At 46.6% G+C, this 25,853-nt stretch overlaps 2 protein-coding genes across 2 annotated transcripts in view; one reads left to right on the forward strand and one right to left on the reverse strand.

The window, feature by feature from the left end:
- Positions 1–25,853, forward strand: part of LOC115119279 (calmodulin-binding transcription activator 1-like) — a 727,371-nt gene that overhangs the window by 70,569 nt on the left and 630,949 nt on the right. The window lies entirely within an intron of this gene.
- LOC135572380 (mucin-2-like) overlaps positions 21,635–25,853 on the reverse strand; it is a gene marked incomplete at its 5' end in the record, with an annotated part of 8,778 nt that continues 4,559 nt past the window's right edge. Inside the window, one exon of the mRNA XM_065020069.1 lies at positions 21,635–21,725. Within this exon, the coding sequence (XP_064876141.1) occupies positions 21,635–21,725 (91 nt within the window). The remainder of the gene's footprint in view (positions 21,726–25,853) is intronic.

Raw genomic sequence — 25,853 nt, forward strand, 5'->3', positions numbered from 1 at the left:
AAAACCTGCAGCAGAAGGCTATCTGGACATACAGGTGATGTTGTGTTTGTTGTTTGTGTTTTCTCCTTTAAAAAGGGGGACTTGGATATTATCTCAAAGATGCCATCCTGGAGCGTTAAGCTCCCGGGGCCTTCAAATGTTTTGGTTGTAGAGATGAGCCCCATTTTAAGAGCATGTCTCCTTTGGGAACATCCATGACTCCTTGTCAGCCTTCCCTCCTCCCTCCCTTTCCTCCTCCCTCCCCTCTTCCCTCCCTCCCTTCCCTCCTCCCTCTCTTCCCTCCTCCCTCTCTTCCCTCCCTTCCCTCCTCCCTTCCCTCCCTCCCTCCCTCCCTTCCCCCTCCCTCCCTCCCTCCCTCCCTCCCTCCCTCCCTCCCTCCCTCCCTCCCTCCCTCCCTCCCTCCCTCCCTCCCTCCCTCCCTCCCTCCCTCCCTCCCTTCCCTCCTCCCTCCCTCCCTTCCCTCCTCCCTTCCCTCCTCCCTCCCTTCCCTCCTCCCTCTCTTCCTCCTCCATCTCTTCCCTCCTCCCTCCCTCTCTTCCCTCCTCCATCTCTTCCCTCCTCCCTCCCTCCCTTCCCTCCCTCCCTTCCCTCCTCCCTCCCTCCCCTCCTCCCTCCCTCCCTTCCTCCTCCCTCCCTTCCCTCTCTCCCTTCCCTCCTCCCTCCCTCCCTCCCTCCCCCTCCTCCCTCCCTTCCCTCCCTCCCTTCACTCCCTCCTCCCTTCCCTCCTCCCTCCCTTCCCTCCCTCCCTTCCCTCCTCCCTCCCTTCCCTCCTCCCTCCCTTCCCTTCCCCTCCCTCCCTCCCTCCCTTCCCTCCTCCCTCCCTCCCTCCCTTCCCTCCTCCCTCCCTCCCTTCCCTCCTCCCTCCCTTCCCTCCCTCCCTCCCTTCCCTCCCTCCTCCCTCCCCCCTCCTTCCCTCCCTCCCTTCCCTCCTCCCTCCCTTCCTCCCTCCCTTCCCTCCCTCCCTCCCTTCCCTTCCCTCCCTCCTTCCCCTCCTTCCCTTCCTCCCTCCCTTCCCTCCCTTCCCTCCACCCTCCCTTCCCTCCCTCCCTCCCTCCCTCCCTCCCTCCCTCCCTCCCTCCTCCCTTCCTTCCCTCCCTCCCTCCCTCCCTTCCCTCCTCCCTCCCTTCCCTCCTCCCTCCCTCCATTCCCTCCCTCCCTTCCCTCCTCCCTCCCTCCCTTCCCTCTTCCCTCCCTCCCTTCCCTCCTCCCTCCCTTCCCTTACCGTCCCTTGGTCAATTTTTGGATTTTTAGATTTATTTCCATGAAGCAGATTAATTCTCTGCCCAGTCATGTTTCCTATAAAGAACAGAGAGAGAGATGTGAAAATAATTGAATCCTTCATATTCTACCAGCCAGGGCCCACTCTATTCCACAGCCAAGAGCCATAGATTGCTTTTGTTTGAGTCGGGTTTAGGTGGCACGAAAACGTTGCAATTATTTGTACAATTAGTCGTAATTACGGTATAAGCATTTATCTTGTGTGCCCAAGAAGTTGTGGCGTGTATTCTACGGGGGAGAATAGGAGGAATTAATATAGATTGTTTTTCCTTCCAGAAAGTGCAGCTTGTTTCGTTGATGGCAATTAGCTGCTAATACCCGTGAGATCTCCCTTCTGCTCTGCACTACCTCGTGCTGCTTCCTTCCCAGCTCCACAATGAACTGAGGCAGGCGGGAGGGTTGTTAGTGAGTTTGGTGTTGTGAAATTACAGCATTAAGGCTGTTTCGTGTTGGTTTTTATGAAGTTATTAGCAGTAAGGTTAGTGTGAAAGTGGTTCAGTGTTGTGGCGTTAAGTTTTCAAACATTATGGTTGTTGTGAAGTTAGAGTGTGTTAAGGTTGAGTGTTGGAGGCAGTGCTGTGACTTAACATGGATTTTGAAGAGGGAGCATTCTGCATATGTGTGTATCTGAGGCAAAATAACTAATCAAGGACACAAGGGGCTTAGATGTAATGTTTGTTAAAAGTATAGATACACAGACTGGATATACAGTAGATCGTGGGGTCAACATACCTTGTTCTTTTGTCTTGGTGCCTGATCATTTGTTTCAGTTTTTGTATATTTACTTTGTTGTTTCACAAACGAGCCTACATTAATGTGTACAGTGCACACTTATGTGCCTGAGTTAAGGTGTGTACACAATGTACTGTATGTGTGTGAGAGAGACTAGAGAGTGAATGTAGCTGTTTTAACCATCTACAGTATGGCACTCTGGTGTCCTGCTAAGTCTTCCCAATTTCCTGAGAGGTGTTGAAGATGACCGAACGCATATCGTATGGCCTCTGTTATGGGATGATTTTATGGGGGGGGAACTAAATGTCTGAGATTTAGTGACCACCAAAGTAGCCCACCACTGTCACTTAGTGGAACAGATTTGTATTTCTTTATCTTGAGCCTTTTACTGCAGACACCTGTTCCATGTCAGATTTAGAGTTGAAATGTATTACATTTTTTGTTTGCATCCCAACATGTGACCGACATGCTCAATTTGGTCTTCAAATAAAATCAAAGTTTATTTGTCACGTGCGCTGAATACAACAGGTGTAGTAGACCTTACAGTGACATGCTTACTTACAGGCTCTAACCAATAGTGCAAAAAAGGTATTAGGTGAACAATAGGTTAGTAAAGAAATAAAACAACAGTAAAAAGACAGGCTATATACAGTAGCGAGGCTATAAAAGTAGTTGAGGCTACATACAGACACCAGTTAGGCTGATTGAGGTAGTATGTACATGTAGATATGGTTAAAGTGACTATGCATATATGATGAACAGAGAGTAGCAGTAGCGTAAAAGAGGGGTTGGCGGGTGGTGGGACACAATGCAGATAGCCCGGTTAGCCAATGTGCGGGAGCACTGGTTGGTCGGCCCAATTGAGGTAGTATGTACATGAATGTATAGTTAAAGTGACTATGCATATATGATAAACAGAGAGTGGCAGCACCATAAAAAGAGGGGTTGGGAGGGTTGGGGGTGGCATACAATGCAAATAGTCCGGGTAATCATTTGATTACCTGTTCAGGAGTCTTATGGCTTGGGGGTAAAAACTGTTGAGAAGCCTATTAGTCCTAGACTTGGCAGTAGAGAGAACAGTCTATGACTGGGGTGGCTGGGGTCTTTGACAAATTTTAGGGCCCTCTGCCACTGCCTGGTGTAGAGGTCCTGGATGGCAGGCAGCTTAGCCCCAGTGATGTACTGGGCCGTACGCACTACCCTTGCGGTTGAAAGTTGATAAACTTATAACCTCACTTTTGAGAAAATGACCCTTAAATGTTTTGGTAAACCTGCTGGAGAGGTCTTCTTTGTCTACACCCATTCAGCATCGTTCACATCCCTTTAAGCCTTAGCCCCACACATCTCGTGAAGGATTCACGTGAGTCCATGTACTAAACAACCAAACTTTTTAAGTCCGGTTTATACTACATCTATCGACAGTTGTCGCAATGACATCAGGTACATTCTATTGTCGTCCGACACCAAGCTTGTCGTTGTCATTATGAACAAGTATAAACACAAAACTACAGGCTGCATGATGGTAAAACATTGCATAAGTAGTGTTTTTTAACACAAATAAACTCACCTGTTAATAAATGAATTTAGTATCAATCTAGCAAAAAATACTTTCTAAACAATGTTTCGATTAGTTTCTAGCTTGTTAGCTAGCTAGCTAATGTTAAGTGAGCTGGCTAGCCATTTCAAATAATGACGATATCATATAGCTGACAACACCTTCACTTTAGCTCATTTGTCTTCATTATTACAGGAAAATATAAACTCACAACAAAATTATTATTTACAATTTAATGGCGAGCCAATTTGAAGGTGTAGTGAAATGGTTACTTGCATAGTGGAGTATTTTGTTTACTCATGCAGCTTGCTAGCTAGCTAGGTAAACAATGAGCCATAATCCCAATCCATAACGTTACTCTTCTGCATGAATCTGCAGGTAGCTAGCTAGCTAAACAATGAACCATAATCCCAATCCATAACGTTACTCTTCTGCATGAATCTGCAGGTAGCTAGCTGGCTAAACAATGAACCATAATCCCAATCCATAACGTTACTCTTCTGCATGAATCTGCAGGTAGCTAACCAACCATGTTCAATGTTAGCTAGCTAACATTAGACTATAACTAGCAATGCAAATAATATGAGATAAGAATAATATTACTACACAGATCATACTTGTAATGTTAGCTAGCGAGCCAACCAGCTAACGTTAGCTAGCTAGCTAACAGTACGCTTTAACTGGAAATGAAAACGACTTTCTGACAAAATGTGTATAATATCTGTAAATTTAGCTAGCTAGACAATCTTACCTGTATACATGAATGGAATCTTCTCACTCTCTGTCACGGATGCCATGGATGCCCTTACAACAGCCTGCTGTGTGTTCTCTTTTCGACTCCCTCTGCATATTTACAATAAAATGCACAATTTTTCTCAGTCTCCTTAGCTATCATATTCTAATTCCAATGGGCATTCCACTGATTTCAAAACTTGGTCCTCCAGAAAGTGGAGAGCAACATTTTTGCAGTTCTACTACGTGATATCTTTCAAAAAATCAGTGTTAGAAAGGATTACTTACACATACTGACCGGCTCATGTTATAGACAGAAGCGTGGTACATGGCAGACCAATCCAAACTCATCTCTCGGCGTCCAGCCCATCCATTATCTCAGCCAATCATGGCTAGAGGGAAGGTTCCTGGCTTTTTCTGTGACAAAACCAACTGGGCTCGTAATTTAACAAATGTATTTACAGATGGCATACATGTTTGTTATTAAGGCACATGAAATTTCTGCCCAAAAATCTTTTTGATAAAAAAAAAAGTTTATCTTCAAATGTCTCTCCTATGAAGTAGTGCCTTGTTTCCTGAAACTAGTCACATATTACGCTTTATATACAGTACCAGTCAAAAGTTTGGACACACCTACTCATTCAAGGGTTTTTCTTTATTTTTTACTATTTTCTACATTGTAGAATAATAGTGAAGACATCAAAACTATGAAATAACACAAATGGAATCATGTAGTAACCAAAAAAGGGTCAAATAAATCTGAATATATTTTATATTTTAGATTCTTCAAAGAAGCCACCCTCTGCCTTGATGACAGATTTGCACACTCTTGGCATTCTCTCAACCAGCTTCATGAGGTAGTCACCTGGATTGCTTTTCCAACATTCTTGAAGGAGTTTCCACATATGTTGAGTACTTGTTGGCTGCTTTTCCTCCACTCTGCGGTCCAACTCATCCCAAACCATCTCAACATGGTTGGGTGATTGTGGAGGCCAGGTCATCTGATGCAGCACTCCATCACTCTCCTTCTTGGTCAAATAGCCCTTACACAGCCTGGAGGTGTGTTTTGGGTCATTGTCCTATTGAAAAACAAATTATAGTCCCACTAAGCGCAAACCAGATGGGATGTTGTATCGCTGCAGAATGCTGTGGTAGCTATGCTGGTTAAGTGTGCCTTGAATTCTAAATCAATCACAGACAGTGTCACCAGCAAAGCACCCCCACAACATCACACCTCCTCCTCCGTGCTTCACGGTGGGAACCACACATGCAAAGATTATCCGTTCACCTACTCTGCGTCTCACAAAGACACGGTGGTTGGAACCAAACATCTCAAATTTGGACTCATCAGACCAAGGAACAGATTTCTACCATTCTAATGTCCATTGCTCGTGTTTCTTGAACCAAGCAAGTATCTTCTTCTTATTGGTGTCCCTTAGTAGTGGTTTCTTTGCATCAATTCGACCATGAAGGCCTGATTCACACTGTCTCCTCTGAACAGTTGATGTTGAGATGTGTCTGTTACTTGAACTCTGTGAAGCATTTATTTAGGCAGCAATCTGAGGTGCAGTTAATTGCCGATTTCTGAGGCTGGTAACTAATTAACTTGTCCTCTGCAGGAGAGGTAACTCTGGATCTTCCTTTCCTGTGATGGTCCTCGTGAGAGCTTGTTTCATCTTAGCGCTTGATGGTTTTTGCAACTGCACTTGAAAAAACGTTCAAAGTTCTTGAAATTTTCAAAATTGACTGACCTTCATGTTTTAAAGTAATGATGGACTTTCGTTTCTCTTTGCTTATTGGAGCTGTTCTTGTCATAATATGGACTTTGTCCAAATAGGGCTATCTTCTGTATACCACTCCTACCTTGTCACAACACAATTGATTGGCTCAAACGCATTAAGGAAAGAAATTCCACAAATGAACTTTTAACAAAGCACACCTGTTAATTGAAACGCATTCCAGGTGACTACCTCATGAAGCTGGTTGAGAGAATGCCAAGAGTGTGGAAAGCTGTCATCAAGGCAAAGGGTGGCTACTTTGAACAATCTTACATTTTAAATATATTTTGATTTGATAAAGACTTTTTTGGTTACTACATGATTCCGTATGTGTTATTTCATAGTTTTGATGTCTTCACTATTATTCTACAATGTAGAACCCTTGAATGAGTAGTTGTGTCCAAACTTTTGACTGGTCCTGTACATCACCGAAGACTGAAATATAGCAAAACCATTTGACATAGAAACACCAGATTTTCATTTTTTTAAATGTTAGAATGTTTATTAATGATTAAATTATGAAAAATATGAATAACATTCCACCCATGAGGCTGCTAGGGTGATTTTGTCATTTGATTGCAGCAATGGGTTACTACTACAGTGCTGTGAAGTACTATGCTGCTGTGTTCCAGTGCTTATTACTGTATTGTGTCCCATTAATATTTGAGTGCTACATATTGTCAAGTAGGTGTAGGGCTTCAACACCACTTAACAGTGAAGTGTACTTACCTCACCTTGCTTTATTTCTTCCAGAGACATCCTTCCATGCAGGCAGACATCCATCCGCCATATTGGTTTTCCTCCTTCCTGTTTATATTGAACTTGACCTCTGAACCCTGAACTCCTGCATAATCTTGGTAATCATTTCATTTTTATTTGATACATTTTATTAATTTGGCCATTTTCTCATCATCATATAATTTCCAGATGTCATTTCCAGACGTCTTGTTATTTCATCTTCTTCATACCTTTGTCCCTTCTGATTATCATGATATGTTCTCAATTTAGGCATTTAGAAATGACTGCATTTTTCTATTCATTTATATCTGTGTCCTTTTCATTATTCCCTACTTCTCTGCATTCTCAATGACCTCTGTCCTTAACCCGTAACATTTCTAAAAATACATAGCAATTTCTTTGCTTCTTATCATGTGTGTCTTATTGTTTTATTTTTCATTTGAATTTGATAGAATATCTAATTAGTCACGTTTTCATTGACAATGTTAGTTTTTTTCTTATTACCAAGGATTCCCATTCCCCTTTCCCTCCTCCCTGTGTGTGCATATGTGCATTTGTGTTAGAGAAAGAAGGAGAGAGCGGGAGACAAAGATAATTCAATATTATTCTATTAAGTAACTGTGTGGATCCGTTGTTTTCCATATGTTAGGTATCACCTTTTACAAATTCTGACTGAATGATTCTTGAAGGACACGCACCAACCGGGTTAATATGAAAGACACTTCCCTGCCTCCTGGCTGCCTGTGTGAGGGCCAGGGTTAGACATGAGGTGAGCTGGCGGCAGGAGAGAAGAGGGGAGTCACAAGGTTGCCACCCAGAGCAGTAGACTTGCTTGTCTCAGCAGAGTAAACATCACCCCTCGTCTGCACGCAGTAATAGCTAACAGAGAAGGACGTGGACAGAAACACTATGAGGAGGATAGGGACTGGCTGCTGGCTCTGTCTAGCACAGCAGGCCGCATGGCACACAGGCATTCCTTTTTTATCTTCTCCTTCCCAGTCCCCCTAAAAACAACCAATGAGTCTCCACCCTTGTGTAAAGCAGTGGGCACAGGCATTATCATAGTCACAGAGACACATACTCACTCACCTACTTACCCCCACACACACACACACACATGGTTTGTGATGACAGGGATCACGCTGCATTTGTTAACAAGTGTCCTATCTGCCCCTCCTCATATTGGCTGGTTCAGGGTGATGCGGTCGGACCTCTCTAATGCTACTGCTCTTATCCTCAGACAAGTGGAGTGTGGCCGAGGGTAGCAAGGGTGAATGGGTCCTATCTGTGGCCCTGCCACAAATACACACAGGCATGCACACAAACATACACACAGTTTTGTACAAACGCACACACAGATTCACACACTCACACACACAGAGAATCAGACAAACACACACACACAGACTGTCTCTCACACACACACACGAGTGCATGCACACACATACACACACAGTCAGTCTGTCACATCGGTGCCTGCTCTGCATAAAGGAAATTGTGAGCGATAGAGAACATCTTTGGCTCTGACCCGCGATTGTTTGGCAGATTTTTTGATTAGCTGTCTTCCCCTGCCTGTCAACCTCCAACCCTTCAGCTGGAGGAGAGAGAGGGGAGGTGCTATTGCTGGCACCAATATTGAAATTAAATTTGTCTCTAGCACCACAGTTAGCCCCACCGAAAAGGAAATTGGGGCATTATAAGCAATGCTACCTACAGTACTAGAGCTGCAGACTGTCAAATCAAATCAAATAACATTTTATTTGTCACATACACATGGTTAGCAGATGTTAATGTGAGTGTAGCAAAATGCTTGTGCTTCTAGTTCCGACAATGCAGTAATAACCAACAAGTAATCTAACCTAACAATTCCTCAACAACTACCTTATACACACAAGTGTAAAGGGATGAAGAATATGTACATAAAGATATATGAATGAGTGATGGTACAGAACGGCATAGGCAATATGCAGTAGATGGTACTGAGTACAGTATATACATATGAGATGAGTAATGTAGGGTATGTAAACATTATATTAAGTGGCATTGTTTAAAGTGGCTAGTGATAAATTTTTTACATCAATTTTTCCATTATTAAAGTGGCTGGTGTTGAGTCAGTATGTTGGCAGCAGCCACTCAATGTTAGTGATGGCTGTTTAACAGTCTGATGGCCTTGAGATAGAAGCTGTTTTTCAGTCTCTCGGTCCCTGCTTTGATGCACCTGTACTGACCTCGCCTTCTGGATGATAGCGGGGTGAACAGGCAGTGGCTCGAGAGGTTGTTGTCCTTGATGATCTTTATGGCCTTCCTGTGACATCGGGTGGTGTAGGTGTCCTGGAGGGCAGGTAGTTTGCCCCCGGTGATGCGTTGTGCAGCCTTACAGTTGTGGGCAGAGCAGTTGCCGTACCAGGCGGTGCTTTTGGTGACAAGCCGAATTTATTCAGCCTCCTGTGGTTGAAGAGGCGCTGCTGCGCCTTCTTCACGATGCTGTCTGTGTGGGTGGACCAATTCAGTTTGTCCGTGATGTGTACGCTGAGGAACTTAAAACTTACATTTACATTACATTTAAGTCATTTAGCAGACGCTCTTATCCAGAGCGACTTACAAATTGGTGCATTCACCTATGACAACTTACTATCCTCTCCACTACTGTCTCGTCGATGTGGATAGGGGGGTGCTCCCTCTGCTGTTTCCTGAAGTCCACGATCATCTCCTTTGTTTTATTGACGTTGAGTGTGAGGTTATTTTCCTGACACCACACTCCGAGGGCCCTCACCTCCTCCCTGTCAGCCGTCTCATCGTTGTTGGTAATCAAGCCTACCGCTGTAGTGTCATCTGCAAACTTGATGATTGAGTTGGAGGCGTGCATGGCCACGCAGTCGTGGGTGAACAGGGAGTACAGGAGAGGGCTCAGAATGCACCCTTGTGGGGCCCCTGTGTTGAGGATCAGCGGGGTGGAGATGTTGTTACCCACCCTCACCACCTGGGGGCGGCCCGTCAGGAAGTCCAGTACCCAGTTGCACAGGGCGGGGTCGAGACCCAGGGTCTTGAGCTTGATGACGAGTTTGGAGGGTACTATGGTGTTAAATGCTGAGTCGATGAACAGCATTCTCACATAGGTATTCCTCTTGTCCAGATGGGTTAGGGCAGTGTGCAGTGTGGTTGCGATTGCGTAGTCTGTGGAACTATTGGGGCGGTAAGCAAATAGTCTCTCAAAGCACTTCATGATGACGGAAGTGAGTGCTACGGGGCGGTAGTCGTTTAGCTCAGTTACCTTAGCTTTCTTGGAAACAGGAACAATGGTGGCCCTCTTGAAGCATGTGGGAACAGCAGACTGGGATAAGGATTGATTGAATATGTCCGTAAACACACCAGCCAGCTGGTCTGCGCATGCTCTGAGGACGCGGCCGGGGATGCTGTCTGGGCCTGCAGCCTTGCGAGGATTAACACGTTTAAATGTTTTGCTCATGTTGGCTGCAGTGAAGGAGAGTCCGCAGGTTTTGGTAGCGGGCCATGTCAGTGGCACTGTATTGTCCTCGAAGCGAGCAAAGAAGTTGTTTAGTCTGTCTGGGAGCAAGACATCCTGGTCCGCGACGGGGCTGGTTTCTTTTTGTAATCCGTGATTGACTGTAGACCTTGCCACATACCTCTTGTGTCCGAGCCGTTGAATTGCGACTCTACTTTGTCTTTATACTGACGCTTAGCTTGTTTGATTGGTTTGCGGAGGGAATTGCTACACTGTTTGTATTCGGTCATGTTCCCGGTCACCTTGCCCTGGTTAAAAGCAGTGGTTCGCGCTTTCGGTTTTGCGCGAATGCTGCCATCAATCCATGGTTTCTGGTTTGGGAATGTTTTAATAGTTGCTGTGGGTACGACATCGGCGATGCACTTGCTAATAAACTCGCTCTCCGAATTAGCGTATTCGTCAATGTTGTTGTTTGACGCAATGCGAAATTATATCCCAATCCACGTGATCGAAGGAATCTTGAAGCGTGGAATCAGATTCGTCGGACCAGCGTTGAACAGACCTGAGCGCGGGAGCTTCCTGTTTTAGTCTCTGTCTATAGGCTGGGAGCAACAAAATGGAGTTGTGTAACATTCACATGCTGTGAGGTGCTTCCAATTAGAGCCCAGCCCACTCGGCATTTCGCATACATTACAACAAATACAAACACAGCTAAATCTCTTCTCCTCATTTGTATTTATACATCAGTTTTCACAGGGACATTTGTTAGAGTGACTTTAACAAGAGACCCCTTTTCTTTTCTTCCCCTAAGTAGGAAGCTAGCGCAGTAGGCTACTGTTCCCAGGGCAAACCTCCCTCTGGTTCGAGGCCTTAAGAGGAAGCACACTCATCAGAGAGACTCATCCTGCTCTGCTGGACGAAAGGCCAAAAGTTCATTGGCAATTATTTGTGACTTGGGGGGGTGTATCAAAAACAATGTCTTCTATGAGATCCAATCTGCCCGTTGTATCTGCGCGTCAAGCTGGCGAGGAGCGCCATTTAAAATCTCATTTATTTCAGCTGCGCTGAATGACACTATGCAAAAAGGTCGAGCCTGTTGTTTCTCACACGCAGAGGGAACACATAGTACATCTCCTAAATGTGTTTGGTGAGAGAGGAGAGAGGAGAGAGAGAGAGTAGAGAGAGAGAGAGACGAGAGAGAGAGACAGAGACTGAGTGAGATGTGAGGAATGAAGGGAACCGTGTTTGCCGTATCAGGTGGATGAAGAGAGAGAGAGAGCAGGGGATTATGGTTAGCATACTCAGAAAGGCCATGAATTCAAATGATCCCAACCAAGAACACGAGGGAGATTTTAGTCTTACGTCTGCCTTCACTCCTTTATCTGTGTACTGCATGTCACTACCTCTACAATCACAGTCCTGACTGTTCACTGTGATTTATGTTTGGAAACTTGATGCTTTCCCCCAGTCCACAGATTTGACATTTGATTTAAAAAAGCCTAAACCCTAAACATGGCCCGCTATGTTCTGTAATGAAATATTCCTCCTTTGCGAAGAGCCTGTTTAATATGTGTTACGATGGAGCTGGTGAGACCCCTCAGCCACATCAAAGGTGTTCCTCCTCCCAAAGCCTGTGTATTCTCTTCTGAAGCTCCCCTCCCATCCAATCACACATTCACCCCAGGATCTCACACAGAAATGTCTCCGAACCCGTGATTTTGGTTCATTAAAACCACCAGACTGATTCGCCACCTCGGTATCTTGACTTCTCTGCCTAGCTGTCCTGTTATAGCGTTTGGTGCAGCTGGCGCTGCTTGTCCCTTGTTGACCTGTTTTGTTAACTCCACCGCTGTATTTCACCGCCTGATTAGATGTCACTCAATTAAAAGCACATTGCTGTTGAGAGAACAGAGCAGAGCGGCCTAGCCATAGCTCCCTTGTTGCCATGGATGTGAGTGTGTGTATGTGTGTTGGAGGGGGTAGCAGGGCTGCCTAGACCTAGCGTAGCTCCCACAGCACCAGCAGGAAAACCTCAGGCTGCACAAGGAGAGATATACAGTACAGGGAAACAGAAACGTTCACACCCAATCAATGAGAGCCGTGTGGCTTGACCTCTTTTTTTTATCATAGGAAAATTAAAAAGGATGTGCCTAGCAAGTCACAGAGGACTCTCCCGTTTAATAGTCAGCTATGAGAGGCGAGGATTAATAGACCTCTCCTAATACACCTTGCATTGGTGGTCCCCTAGCAGCTCCCGATCAGGTAAGGCCCAGTGAAGCAGAGATCATTTATAAGTGGTTCATTATTTTACCTTCAGATTCCTCCGTCTGCCATGGATTTAATAAACACTGATGTATCTGCTTGTAAGGGAGAAGTGCCATTTTTCATTTGGTAGATCTGCTAGATTTGTTATCATTGTTCTCTTGTAGAGCCTTTGGCATTTGCAGCTCGAACGATCCCAACCGTGAGCATAGAAACTGGAGAAAAGAGTCCAACTCTTATGAATGTTTGCTGAATTTTCCTAAAGAAAACATCTTTATTGCAGAGACTCAATGTCAAATTCCCGCTCATCAAGATATGGCAGTGTACGTAACTGAAAGTGTCTTATAAAGTTCTGTCAAACTGCTCTGGCTACCCGTGAATGGATTCAACAATGTGTGACAACAACAGTAAGGAAAAATAATGAATGATCTATCAATGTTGTTCAGATGATTAATGTGTTTTGTTTTTATTGTGTGATGGACCAACACGCTAGTCTGAAAGGAATGTTCCTCTCATTTCCTCCTATTGATGGAGGCTAGTAAGACACCATAAGCTATGTCTCAACCACTGTGTTGTAGTGGGACCTATTTCTTCAGTTGAACAGGTTTTATACAGGTTGTTCTCATTGAGATTACATGTATTTTACAAGAGAGACCTGTTCACGGTGACACAACTTATGGTGTACATGTGGATGGGAGAATCTTTATCTTCACAATGTTTCCATCAGAAAGACATGGTTGTGTGTAACAAACAGGAGGAGGTGATGGGGCAGAAGTGTGTTGCCGGGAGCATCTCTGATCAAGATGAAGATGACATGGAAGGATCAATCTGGTGTAAATCCCTCCTGTCCCACTGCCTAGCATACATGTTCCTGTTCTGTTTCGCTCATAACAAAAATCATTTAAAGGTCACATTCTGTCTGTCAAAAAGAAAACAGCCTTAATGCATTATGGGTAACCTTTGAGGCTTACTGTATGTTATGTTTGTCTGAAAGCAGTGACCGATTCTTGGCATCTCGGATAAAATGTGAGAAAAGTGTAGATAGGAAGGTATTTTTAGAGTATAATAAGTTTGACAAAATCCTCACTTAAGATGTTAACATGTTCAGAAGGGTAATTACGAAAAAATAATGACCCTCTCTAGAAATGATATGTGTAGCCCTGTAAGATAATAATAACCATTGGTGTAATACAGAAATGATTCCCATCCAAGCATACATTTTTCATTTATCGGAAGACTGCAGACTTTGCAAAATCTCACTGGTGGTTGATGCATTTACTTAAAATAGCTTGGCGCATGCTACCCTGACGGACATACAAAAATATTGCTAATGAGAGAACCCAACCCAGCCTGGGTGGCAGAGCGGAGCAGAGGAGAAGAGAGGGGAGGGAGAGCGCCTTGGTTACCATGACAGGCACAGCTCCAGCAGGCAGCATCCAGCACTATATATCTGTGTCAGGGTCCAGAGAACCAGGGACACATCTAATGAATACATGATGGATGGGTCAAAATTCTGTTTTGTTTTTCAGGTCTGAATGTCAGTGTTCAGAGAGGGGCGAGGGGCGTTGTGAGGTGCTAGACAGAACACCAAACCTATGAATGCAATAACTGTTCAAAGATCACAGTGAGATCAGTGTCTATCTATCCCCCAACACCCCGCTCACACACACACACACACACACACACACACACACACACACACACACACACACACACACACACACACCTCCAGCCAGAGAAGCCTGACCTTTAAGAGTAGCAGCATAGGGATATGGAGCTATGCATCATGATGCCTCACGGAGCCTCACGGCCCACAGCCTCAGGCACTTGGCATTCTGGGAGAGAGATGTCTTCAGGGATAATCTGATCAAAGAGGAAACATGCACTGTTATCAAAGCAGTCACAGCACAATGCTCACACCTGTGTTTGCCAACAATAATGGTACTACTCTGTTCAGTTCGTATAGCCTTGTTTAAATCAATTTGAAAACTTCTATATGTGGATACAAACTACACAAAAGCTATAAACGTCATGTGAAATAGGAAATGGCTGTTTAAGCACTTTATTAGAACTATTGCTCTGATTGTTCAGCGTTGTATTCTCTGGCCAGTCTGAATATAACAAGCTTTACCGTAAACAACTGAGCTTGATGGTATGTCAACCTTTCAAACAACCTCAAAAAGTCACATTATACCTATGATTTACGTACAGTATACTGACAGCACCCCACGACAACAACAACAACAGTTTTTATTTCCTTAAGCCCTTTATTCAGACCAACAATATAATGGAGCTTTATGAATAGTTGATGTCGAGGTTTGAGTGATGTGTGTTGTGCTCTTCTACCTGCATGGCTGAGGCCAGCCAGCCAGGCAGCTCCACCAGATAGTGACTGACTGAAAGCACCCAGAATAAATGGAGGGAAAGGGAAGAAAGGCTGGAGCAGCTAAGGGGGGAAGAGGAGAGGAGCAGCGGCCCTTTCCACTCACCGTGGCTGGGTCAATATAAAACCTCATTACTGGGGTGTCATAGAACATTTGTGCACTTTCTGCTCCATCTAGCAGCAATTTTGCTGGATAAGCACTGCTCTCGTTTGGCCCGTTTTAAGCATTTTCACTAAAGAAAGGCTTGCAAACAGGAAGCCATAGCTTCCCCCACAGGGGCCCTGGCAGCTCAAATCCCTCCAGCACTGCCTCTGCTCTTATACCACGTGTGTGTGTTAGTAGTATGTGTTAGTAGTGTGTGTGTTTGTGTGTGTGTGTTAGTTGTGTTCACGTGTGTGTTAGTAGTGTGTGTTAGTGGTGTGTTTGTGTGTGTCTTGTGTGTGTGTGTTAGTAGTGTGTTGTAGACAGTCAGAGCATGTGTAACCCTGCTCCTGTCATTGTGTGTAGTTGTAGTGTGTATTCTTTGTGTGCAGGCCTAGTTGTGTGGTCTATGATCCTGTTTGCAGAATGGCACAGCTTAGCCCAGATTTAATATGCTCAGAGTATGAGAACTTGTCTGGCGCTTCTCATGTATAGCCAGATTTGAACAGTCAGTGTCTCTCTGCTCCTGTGTGTGTATATTATTTTGAGATGTGTGTCTGTTGAGAGGTTGAGTTAGTGGTTTTGGGGTTTAAACACACAGCCAGGCCCTGTTTTGACACCCACTGTTAACCCAGTAATTAATCCTCTAATAACCTAGTTAGAATGGCACTGTGAGAGACCCTCTGCATGTCACATTCAGACACACTTTTGCCTTCTACAGTACCAACCTCCTCTTCTCACCTCTCCTTTTCACCTCTTTACTTTTTGCTCTCTTTCCATGTCCCCCCCCCCCCCCATATCCCTTTTAACATGAAAGAACACCTTGGAGGGAAAATATTTTATTTTAATAATATTATTTTCCTGACTTCAGTATTCAGTCTGGTGGCGGTGTCGAGGTGGTGGCGGTGTCGAGGGGGGTGGAAGGGAGACATTGGCAGGCTATTCACATGTTAGAATGTTGGTCTTCCTACTGTACGTCCAAAATGGAATCTTATGAAAGCAAACAGAATGACATGCTAATAAATATGGATGGCTGCCTTCTGGACGAGCTGCTCAGACTGTGTGAGGCTTGGCCCCGCCGTTTCATAGCAGAACTCTGTCATTTCAGAAGCAAAAAAATCGAAGGCAAATAATAGAAAATAGACCATCGCCGTTTGGCCATCCTGTAAAACAAGGTTTTTTCTATGAGACTGTATGTGCATCAGATAAGCTGTGAGAGATACAGAGGTAGAGCAGAGCTCAGCTGAGCAGCATAATGTAGGCTACCACTACGCAACAAAGTCCCTGCATAGTACATGGTCGGATAAAAGCCAAACAGGAGAAAGGTCAGGAAAATCCTGACCATAATTACTGACTGAATATTTGCTAGAGCTGCAACTAATTAAACCACGGACAAATTTCCTCCGTCTGTCCCAGCAGATCTACTGACCTGCATATTAATCACGATGGATTATGGGAGAGCATGTGTGTAAGAAGTGCTTTGTTGTGTTTGTTATTACAGTCACACACCGCCCCAGGCCTTACCCTTGACTCTGCCATGGTGTCGCTCAGAAAGAGTGCCAGGCCTGGAGGTGGAAGATCCAAAGTGGAGGGAGGGCCGAAAGGTTGGCATGGGATGAAGAAGGGGTGGCTTCTTGCTGGAGCAAGGGGCATCGCCAATCAGCTCTCCCCTAATTAGAGTGGAGTGGGAGGGCTCCCCGGGCAGGGAAGGAGGAGGGGTGGGAGACCACTAGCAGGGTGGGAAGGAGGCCTGTTGGTGTGTACATGTGTCTGAGGTGGGGAGATGAGGGGAGAGGCGGGCTGAAGCCTGGTAAAGCTGGAGCATGCTGTTAGCCACCTGCAGTATGTCCTGGGGAGTGAGCCTCTTTGATGGGAGAAACACATGTTGTGTGTGAGGAGGAAGAGGAGGAGAGGAAGCCAGCTGACAGATCGTCTGGATCATGCTGTTTACCTCCGGTAGAGAGGCTGTAGGTGTCTGTCTTGTTAAGGCTGGACAGGTGCTGAGCATCTGAGTCATCTACACACATCTTAGAGAGGAGAGAGTAACCGGAAGGAATACAGGCGAGTCACAAGATACCATCAGTATGAATAGTATAACAGGAATGAAACATTGTCATCACAAATAACGTCAGTGTGGGATTTGTTTTACATGATATCTGTTGAATGAATGACATCAGTGTTCAATCGCTGTTTTGTCAATGAGGCGGTTGTTGTAAAGTAGCAGTTCTCTACTAACCTTGAATATAAAGTGAAAAGTCTGCTGTAGGATTGATTGGTCTGTTGCTGAGGAGGGATGGTTTGTGTGTGTGTGTGTGTGTGTGTGTGTGTGTGCGTGCGTGCGTGCGTGCGTGCGTGCGTGTGTGTCTGTGTGTCTGTGTGCGTGTGTCTGTGCGTGTGTGTTGTCTTTCCTCTGGCTTCACTACTGCTGACAGCCAGGCATCAGGGAGAGTGTTTTACAGATCCCTGGGAGCCGAGCGACTAACTGTACACGACCTCCTGCATTGAATGATGAATGGAAATAAAAGCACCCCTCATCCGTCCCATACAACACACAATTCATCCCCTACACCCATCCAACCTTCCTCCATCCACTACACCCCACCACACCACCCCTCATCTATCCCCCACACCTAACCATACCAAACCTTATCCTCACCTACACCCCACCCCAACAACACTAATCCATCCCTTACATCACACCAACTCTAATCCATCCCCTACACCCTACCACACCACCCCTCATCCATCCCTACCCCACCCCAACCCAACATTCATCATCCATCACCTACACCCTACCACACCACCCCTCATTCATCCCTACCCCACCCCAACATTCCTCATCCATCACCTACACCCCACCACACCATTCCTCATCCATCCCCTACACCCTACCACACCACCCCTCATCCATCCCCTACACCCTACCACACCACCCCTCATCCATCCCCTACACCCCACCCCAACATTCCTCATCCATTACCTACACCCCACCACACCATTCCTCATCCATCACCTACACCCACCACACCATCTGTCATCCATCCACAACACAACACAACACCCCATCATACCAACCCTCATCCATCCCCTACACACACCAACCCTCATCCATCCCCTACATCCCATCACACCACCCGTCATCCATTCCCTACAACAACACAACAACTGTCATCCATCCCCTACACCCAACCATACCAAACCTTATTATCACCTACACCCCAGCACACTACCCCTCATCCATCCCTTACACCCACCACCCCTCATCCATCCCCTACACCCCACCACACCATGCCTCCTCATCCCTACACCTCACCACACTATTCCTTATCATCCCTACATCCTACCACCACCCCTCATCCATCCCCTACACCCCACCACACCACCCTTCATCCATCCCCTACACCCCACTTCACCATCCCTCATCCATCCCCTACACCCCACCCCTCATCCATCCCCTACACCTCACCACACCACCCTCATCCATCCCCTACACCCCACCACACCACCCTCATCCATCCCCTACACCCCACTTCACCACCCTCATCCATCCTCTACACCCTACCCCACCAACCCTCATCCATCCTCTACACCCCACCCCTTACTATCACCTACACCCCACCACACTACCCCTCATCCATCCCCTACACCCACCAACCCTCACCCATCCCCTACACCCCACCCCTCATCCATCCCCTCATCTCATCACACCATTCCTCATCATCCCTACACCCTGCCACACCACCTCATCCATCCCCTACGCCCCACCACACCATTCTTCATCCATCCCCTACACCCCACCACACTATTGCTCATCCATCACCTACACCCCACCACACCATTCCTCATCCATCCCCTACACCCCACCACACCATTCCTCATCCATCCCCTACACCCCACCACACCATTCCTCATCCATCCCCTACACCCCACCACACTATTCCTCATCCATCCTCTACACCCCACCACACTATTCCTCATCCATCCCCTACACCCCACTACACCATTCCTCATCCATCCCCTACACCCCACCACACCATTCCTCATCCATCCCCTACACCCCACCACATCACCCCTCGTCCATCCCCTACACCCCACCACACCACCCCTCGTCCATCCCCTACACCCGACCATTCCAACTCTGAATATTGCCTGCTATCCTGTAAGCATAGTGTTTACAGATGGGTCGGTCTTCAAATCTCAGTGCCTTTCAAAACCACAAAGAAACAGGACAGTTCAGAGACAAAGTAAACAAAGATGGCGCCTCTATTATATGTCGGTAGAACAATGCGGCTTTGACTGAGTTTTAGTTCCCAGAAGGTGAGTTGTATATTGCTGTGCTGTGCTGCTGAATAGACTATAGCCACCTACCTCCATAAAACACAGAGAGTGCGAGAGAGGAGCAGGTGTACAGATGAACAGATCATCGCCGTAAGCATTGTTCAAGGAACCCACAGTGCTAATGATGTGTTATACCGCACCCTATGGGGGGGAGACCATAAAGCCAAGCCATCCAGTGAATTAGCTTGAATAGAACACAATGCATGCACAGCCCCGAATGCAATGTCAAAGGCTTGTGCTATGTTGTGTTGTGTTTTCCTCATCTCTATCAGCCCTAGGGTTGGATGTTGGAGCCTTGGAGCTCACTGACGCACATAACTGCCCCCTCGGTAGGGCAACCCTGCTGCCTGCCTGCCTTGGTGGATCAGCCATTGAGTGTGGCCTTCACAGTTATTCAGAAAGCAGACTCAGTCCTGGCTGATTGTACTGGTGGCTCCAGGGATCTGCCATAATTGGATCCTTGGAAGTGGGTTGGAGAAGCTAAACAACCAGATTGCTGTTTGTTTATACCTTTTCATATATTAGTAACGTGCCGAGACTCCTCAAGCAGACTGGGACCGGTCTCGCCCACCGCTCGCCAGATAGGCCTAATTAGTCATTCCTTCTTAACATTATGTCTCGATTGTGGCCCCATATCCAGCTATTTGTGATTAACTCTGCTTTAATTAGGCTTACTGATTCATGCTTTGGCTCGGCCCAGACATGTAGTGGGCACTCCAAGACTGAACACCAGTAGCCCTGCTTGATCTGGTTCCACAAGACAAAGAGATGTCCTTGATAGAACGGTAACTTTCTTGCCAAGTGTTGGTCGGTCGTGGTTTTTAAATTGTCTGGAGAGCTCAAAGAGGTGAAGGAGTGGAAATCTCATCTGATGCTTGTTATGCAAGCTAAACAATCTCTCCCAATTCAATTCAAATATCTAAGCTTTTGTTACATTGTTTAACATCACGTAACACATCCGGTAAGCCCTCTGTTGAGTCCTTGACAGAGTCTTGGAATGAGAGTCCTGCCAGACACACTGTGGGATGAATGTCACAGGTACTCACCACTCTGAGTTGTCACCACAGTTCCAACGTAATGAAATGGGAGTGCATCATTTGGTAGTAATATTGGTTTGGTTGCAGTAATTATCTAACATCTTTGTCGAAAAGCTCGTGTCACCTTGGGGGAACGTGTGTGTGTGTATGTGTGTCTATGTCTGTGTGTCAGTGTGTTTTAGTGTCTCCAATCTCAAAGTGTTATAGTGATGTGCATCACTGGAAACTTCCCAAAGTAATCCCAGGTGTATAAGCGAGCGTTGGGGCACCTTCATTTCATTCCAAACGGCAGTAATTAAAAAGCAACAGCTTTTCCGATTAACTCTCCTACGGAGTTAGCGGGGTTATACAGGCAGGGAAGCAGGGGCTTTATTCACATGGCCCGTAGTTCCCCCATAGATACAACTAATTTCTCCTAGCAGTGGGGTAGTGGGAGAGCATAGAACAGCTATTTGATTTTGGCCTCAGATGGGGCCCACAGGGGTAGCCGTCATTTTATTTAAGGTCACAGGGAATAAATGGGATTCCGGCTGTTTCTGGCAGACTGCGGTCGGCAGAGCCCAGGCTGGGGCCTCACCATTACTGCTGCCCTGAACGGAGCGACAGAGCGCCCCCTTTCCATCTCTCCTCCCAGGGACCCGGGGAGAGAAGCATGGCTCTCTGTCTGCCTCTCCTCTCACAGTCAGAATCAGGGCTCTCGCAGAACTTTCCTACCTCTAATACCAGACTGGTGTCAAAGTGTAATGGCATGTTAAAATCCCCCTCAGGTTTTTTAAAAGGGCAACTCTGCACCATGCAAAATCCCAATAGAAAAGCTCTTAATTCCATTTAGCTTTATAATGAGAGAGGGAAGGGGGCTAGTTCTGTAGCAGTGTGCTGTGATGACTGGTGAGGGCCTGTAGCTAACATTGTTCTGTATTGTGACACATTAACAGCTAGTCACCCCAATCAATAGAACGTCATATCAGATGACACTCTTACGAATGGATGACAGTTACCTTGAGGTGGCCTGTCATAAATGCTACATTACGTTGTTATGCAGACGAGTGAGTGGCCATCCCATAACAGTTAAAGACCTGTTTTCCTTGGTGGAAACAACATTAAAGCTACAGAGTTGAATCTGACTGCCAGTAAAGCTTTGTATCAGTGGACTGTGGCTGCTGTGACCGCTGAAGCGTAAAGATGGACTTGTGTCCTTACACAGTGTGATTGGGAGGGGTGGGGACTGTGGTTGGCATTGGCACTGTCACACACAGGCCACAGAGCTGTGAATATGTGATTGGGTCTCTGAGAGGGGGAGAGAAGGGGGAGCATAGGGGGATAGAGTGTACTCACAGTCTTCACACCCAGTGGAAAACAGTGGAAAACAGCCTCCCTTCCTTGTATCTGCCTGCCAACTCCATCCCTCTTTATCGCTTCTCACAATTTCAAACTTGTTACCTCAAATGAAATGCCAGAGTAACTGAACAACAAAAAGGGGTTACTGTGCAATGTGTTGACAAGCCAATCATTGATTTGGCAGATGCACTTTAATAAATGTGTAACCTTCCAAAAGAGTGCATCATTAGCTCTTCTACTGTGACTCTCTTTCTCCACAGTCCTGCTTATAATAAATCACATGGTCCCATCAAGACAACTTAGAATCCCCAGCAGCTCAATACATACATACAGTACATACATACATACATACATACATACATACATACATACATACAGTACAACATACAGTACATACATACATACATACATACATACAGTACATACATACATACATACAGTACAACATACAGTACATACATACATACATACATACATACAGTACATACATACATACAGTACAACATACAGTACATACATACATACATACATACATACATACATACATACAGTACAACATACAGTACATACATACATACATACATACATACAGTACATACATACATACATACAGTACAACATACAGTACATACATACATACATACATACATACATACATACATACATACATACATACATACTGGGCAAGAGGGTTATCAAGTCTTCACTTCACGTTTGAGCCTTATTTACAAACATAGCATATATGAAAATGAGGTAGAAATGTAATGATGTAGACTGTGAGAGGGGCCATGGGTATTAGATGTCAGTCTGCATTTTGAGACCCCCTCGTGGAAGAGAAGATGATTATCATGGTAATTATTCAGCGTTTGAACATTCAGACGCGTTCCGTGTGGAACAGGGCTGAACACATCAGCTGCTTTGTGATATTTGTCAGCCACGAGTCAAGACAAAACAAGCGTTGAAAAAAACTCCCTACGTCTGAATTCAACTGAAATGAACTTAGTGGAGACAGCGAGAGAGACACAGTCAAAAGCTTCAGGCTGAATTCCCTCTTCTGCCTCTTAACTCCCACTGTTCCCTCCTCTCAGCACTAAAGAGATTGGGCTGGAAGTGGAGCGGGAATCAGTCATCTTTATCTCTCAGCTGGGGGAGGGAGGGCTGGCACTGGCCCAAACTTTTCTCTCTCCTCTCTTTATGGCCTCCTCCCTCTATGGCTTTTGTTTTCTCTCCACGTTCCTGTATTCTTTAATGCGCTCTGTATTTTCAGTGTTGAGGCCTTGTAGTTTAATATTCATGATACATTTTATTTCTGTATTTATGCTCATTATCCGTCAGATACACATAGAGAGTATCTTCCCAGACCCGCTCCCTTGCTCCCTCTGACAGACGAGTGGTGGAGGTGTTGGTGATGGTGGTAGTGGTGTTGTTGGTGGTGTTGGTGGTAGGGGGAGTGGTGGTGGTGGTGGTGTTAGTGGTGGGGTAGTGATGTTGGTGGTGGCGGTGGTGGTAGTGGTGGGGGTGGTGATGTTGGTGGTGTTGGTGTTGGTGATGGTTGTAGTGTTGTTGTTGGTGTTGGTGTTGGTGGTGGTGTTGGTGATGATGGTGGTATTGGTGATGATAGTGGTGGTGGTAGTGGTGGGGGAGTGGTGGTAGTGGTAGTGGTAGTGGTGGGGGTGGTGATGGTGGTAGTGGTGGGGTGGTGATGGTGATGGTGGTGGTAGTGGTGATGGTGATGGTGATGGTGGTAGTGGTGGGGTGATGGTGGTGGTAGTGGTGATGGTGATGGTGGTGGTGGTGGTGGTATGGATGGAGAGCGAATGGGAATGTGAGATGGACTCTTCTCACCCAGAAGTCATTAACCCCGTCGACTGTAGAGCTCTACGACCCCCCCCCGTCACAGGCACACACACGACCCCCTCCCCTCCCCTCCCACTCATCACAGACTTGCGCTATCCTCCTCCTCTCTCATTCCTCCATCCATGTCCCTGTCTGTCCTGATGTGATATACTCTGCTGAACACACAGACAAGCCCTACAGTAGCTCCCTGATGGCTGCCTGGCTGGTTGCTCATACAGAAAACTGCCTGTCTGTACACAGGCCTATAGCCAGTGGTAACTCGCTCTTGCAGGTTCATGGTCTACAACATCCGTAGAGTACAACCCTACCTCACACAGGAAGCGGAACAGGTCCTAATCCAGGCACTTGTCATCTCCCGTCTGGACTACTGCAACTCGCTATTGGCTGAGTTCCCCGCTTGTGCCATCAAACCCCTGCAATTTATCCAGAATGCTGCAACCTTCCCATGTCACTCCCTCTTCTCCCATGTCACCCTGCTCCTCCCATGTCACTCCCTCTCCCATGTCTCCCTCCCATGTCACCCCTGTCACCCTCCTCCCATGTCACTCCCTCTTCTCCCATGTCACCCTGCTCCTCCCATGTCACTCCCTCTTCTCCCATGTCACCCTGCTCCTCCCATGTCACTCCCTCTTCTCCCATGTCACCCTGCTCCTCCCATGTCACTCCCTCTTCTCCCATGTCACCCCCCTCCTCCCATGTCACTCCCTCTTCTCCCATGTCACCCTGCTCCTCCCATGTCACCCTGCTCCTCCCATGTCACCCTGCTCCTCCCATGTCACTCCCTCTTCTCCCATGTCACCCTGCTCCTCCCATGTCACTCCCTCTTCTCCCATGTCACCCTGCTCCTCCCATGTCACCCTTCTCCTCCCATGTCACTCCCTCTTCTCCCATGTCACCCTGCTCCTCCCATGTCACTCCCTCTTCTCCCATGTCACCCTGCTCCTCCTATGTCACCCTGCTCCTCCCATGTCACTCCCTCTTCTCCCATGTCACTCCCTCTTCTCCCATGTCACCCGCTCCTCCCTTGTCACCCGCTCCTCCCATGTCACCCGCTCCTCCCTTGTCACCCGCTCCTCCCATGTCACCCTGCTCCTCCCATGTCACCCTGCTCCTCCCATGTCACCCGCTCCTCCATTGTCACCCTGCTCCTCCCATGTCACCCGCTCCTCCCATGTCACCCTGCTCCTCCCATGTCACCCTGCTCCTCCCTTGTCACCCGCTCCTCCCATGTCACCCTGCTCCTCCCATGTCACCCTGCTCCTCCCATGTCACCCTGCTCCTCCCTTGTCACCCTGCTCCTCCCTTGTCACCCGCTCCTCCCATGTCACCCTGCTCCTCCCATGTCACCCTGCTCCTCCCATGTCACCCTGCTCCTCCCTTGTCACCCGCTCCTCCCATGTCACCCTGCTCCTCCCATGTCACCCTGCTCCTCCCATGTCACCCTGCTCCTCCCATGTCACCCGCTCCTCCCATGTCACCCTGCTCCTCCCTTGTCACCCGCTCCTCCCATGTCACCCTGCTCCTCCCATGTCACCCTCTCCTCCCATGTCACCCTGCTCCTCCCATGTCACTCCGCTCCTCAACACACTCCACTGGCTTCCAGTGGAAGCTCACATCCACTACAAGTTCATGGTACTTGGCTACTGAGCAGCAAGAGGAACTGCCTCTCCCTACCTTCAGGTTATGTTCAAACCCTACACACCAACCTGAGCACGCCGTTCTGCCTTACATGAACTAGCACTCACACTTGCCTTTTTCCCCCCTTCCAACTCTGACTTTGCTGATAGCTACTTTATTGAGGAGAAATGTATTTACTATGCCTGTGATATGTGGTTGTCTCACCTAGCTATCTTTAGATGAATGCACTGATTGAAAGTCACTCTGGATAAGTGTGTCTGATAAATATCTCAAATGTACTATTTAAATGTAATAGCCATTTAATTATGATAACAGCTAAAGCCTCTTTGAACAATACATTGATTTGTCAAAGCACAGTTAAACCCATAGAGTATACGCTTCAAAGTAGAGGTTGTTACATGTTTTATTTTAAATTCTGCTCTTAACTCAACCGAATAGGTTCCTAACGTATCCAGTTATTCTTTGAAACACTTGGCTGTTGGGCACCGCTCTGATGCTGCTGGAGTGTTTTGGCCTGAATGCTCGGTGTTCCGAGACTATGGCGAAACGCAGGAGGAACCTTGACCGGAAGGTCCTCTGTAG

The sequence above is a fragment of the Oncorhynchus nerka genome, linkage group LG7 (assembly GCF_034236695.1).
Source record: "Oncorhynchus nerka isolate Pitt River linkage group LG7, Oner_Uvic_2.0, whole genome shotgun sequence".
NCBI lineage: Eukaryota > Metazoa > Chordata > Actinopteri > Salmoniformes > Salmonidae > Oncorhynchus > Oncorhynchus nerka.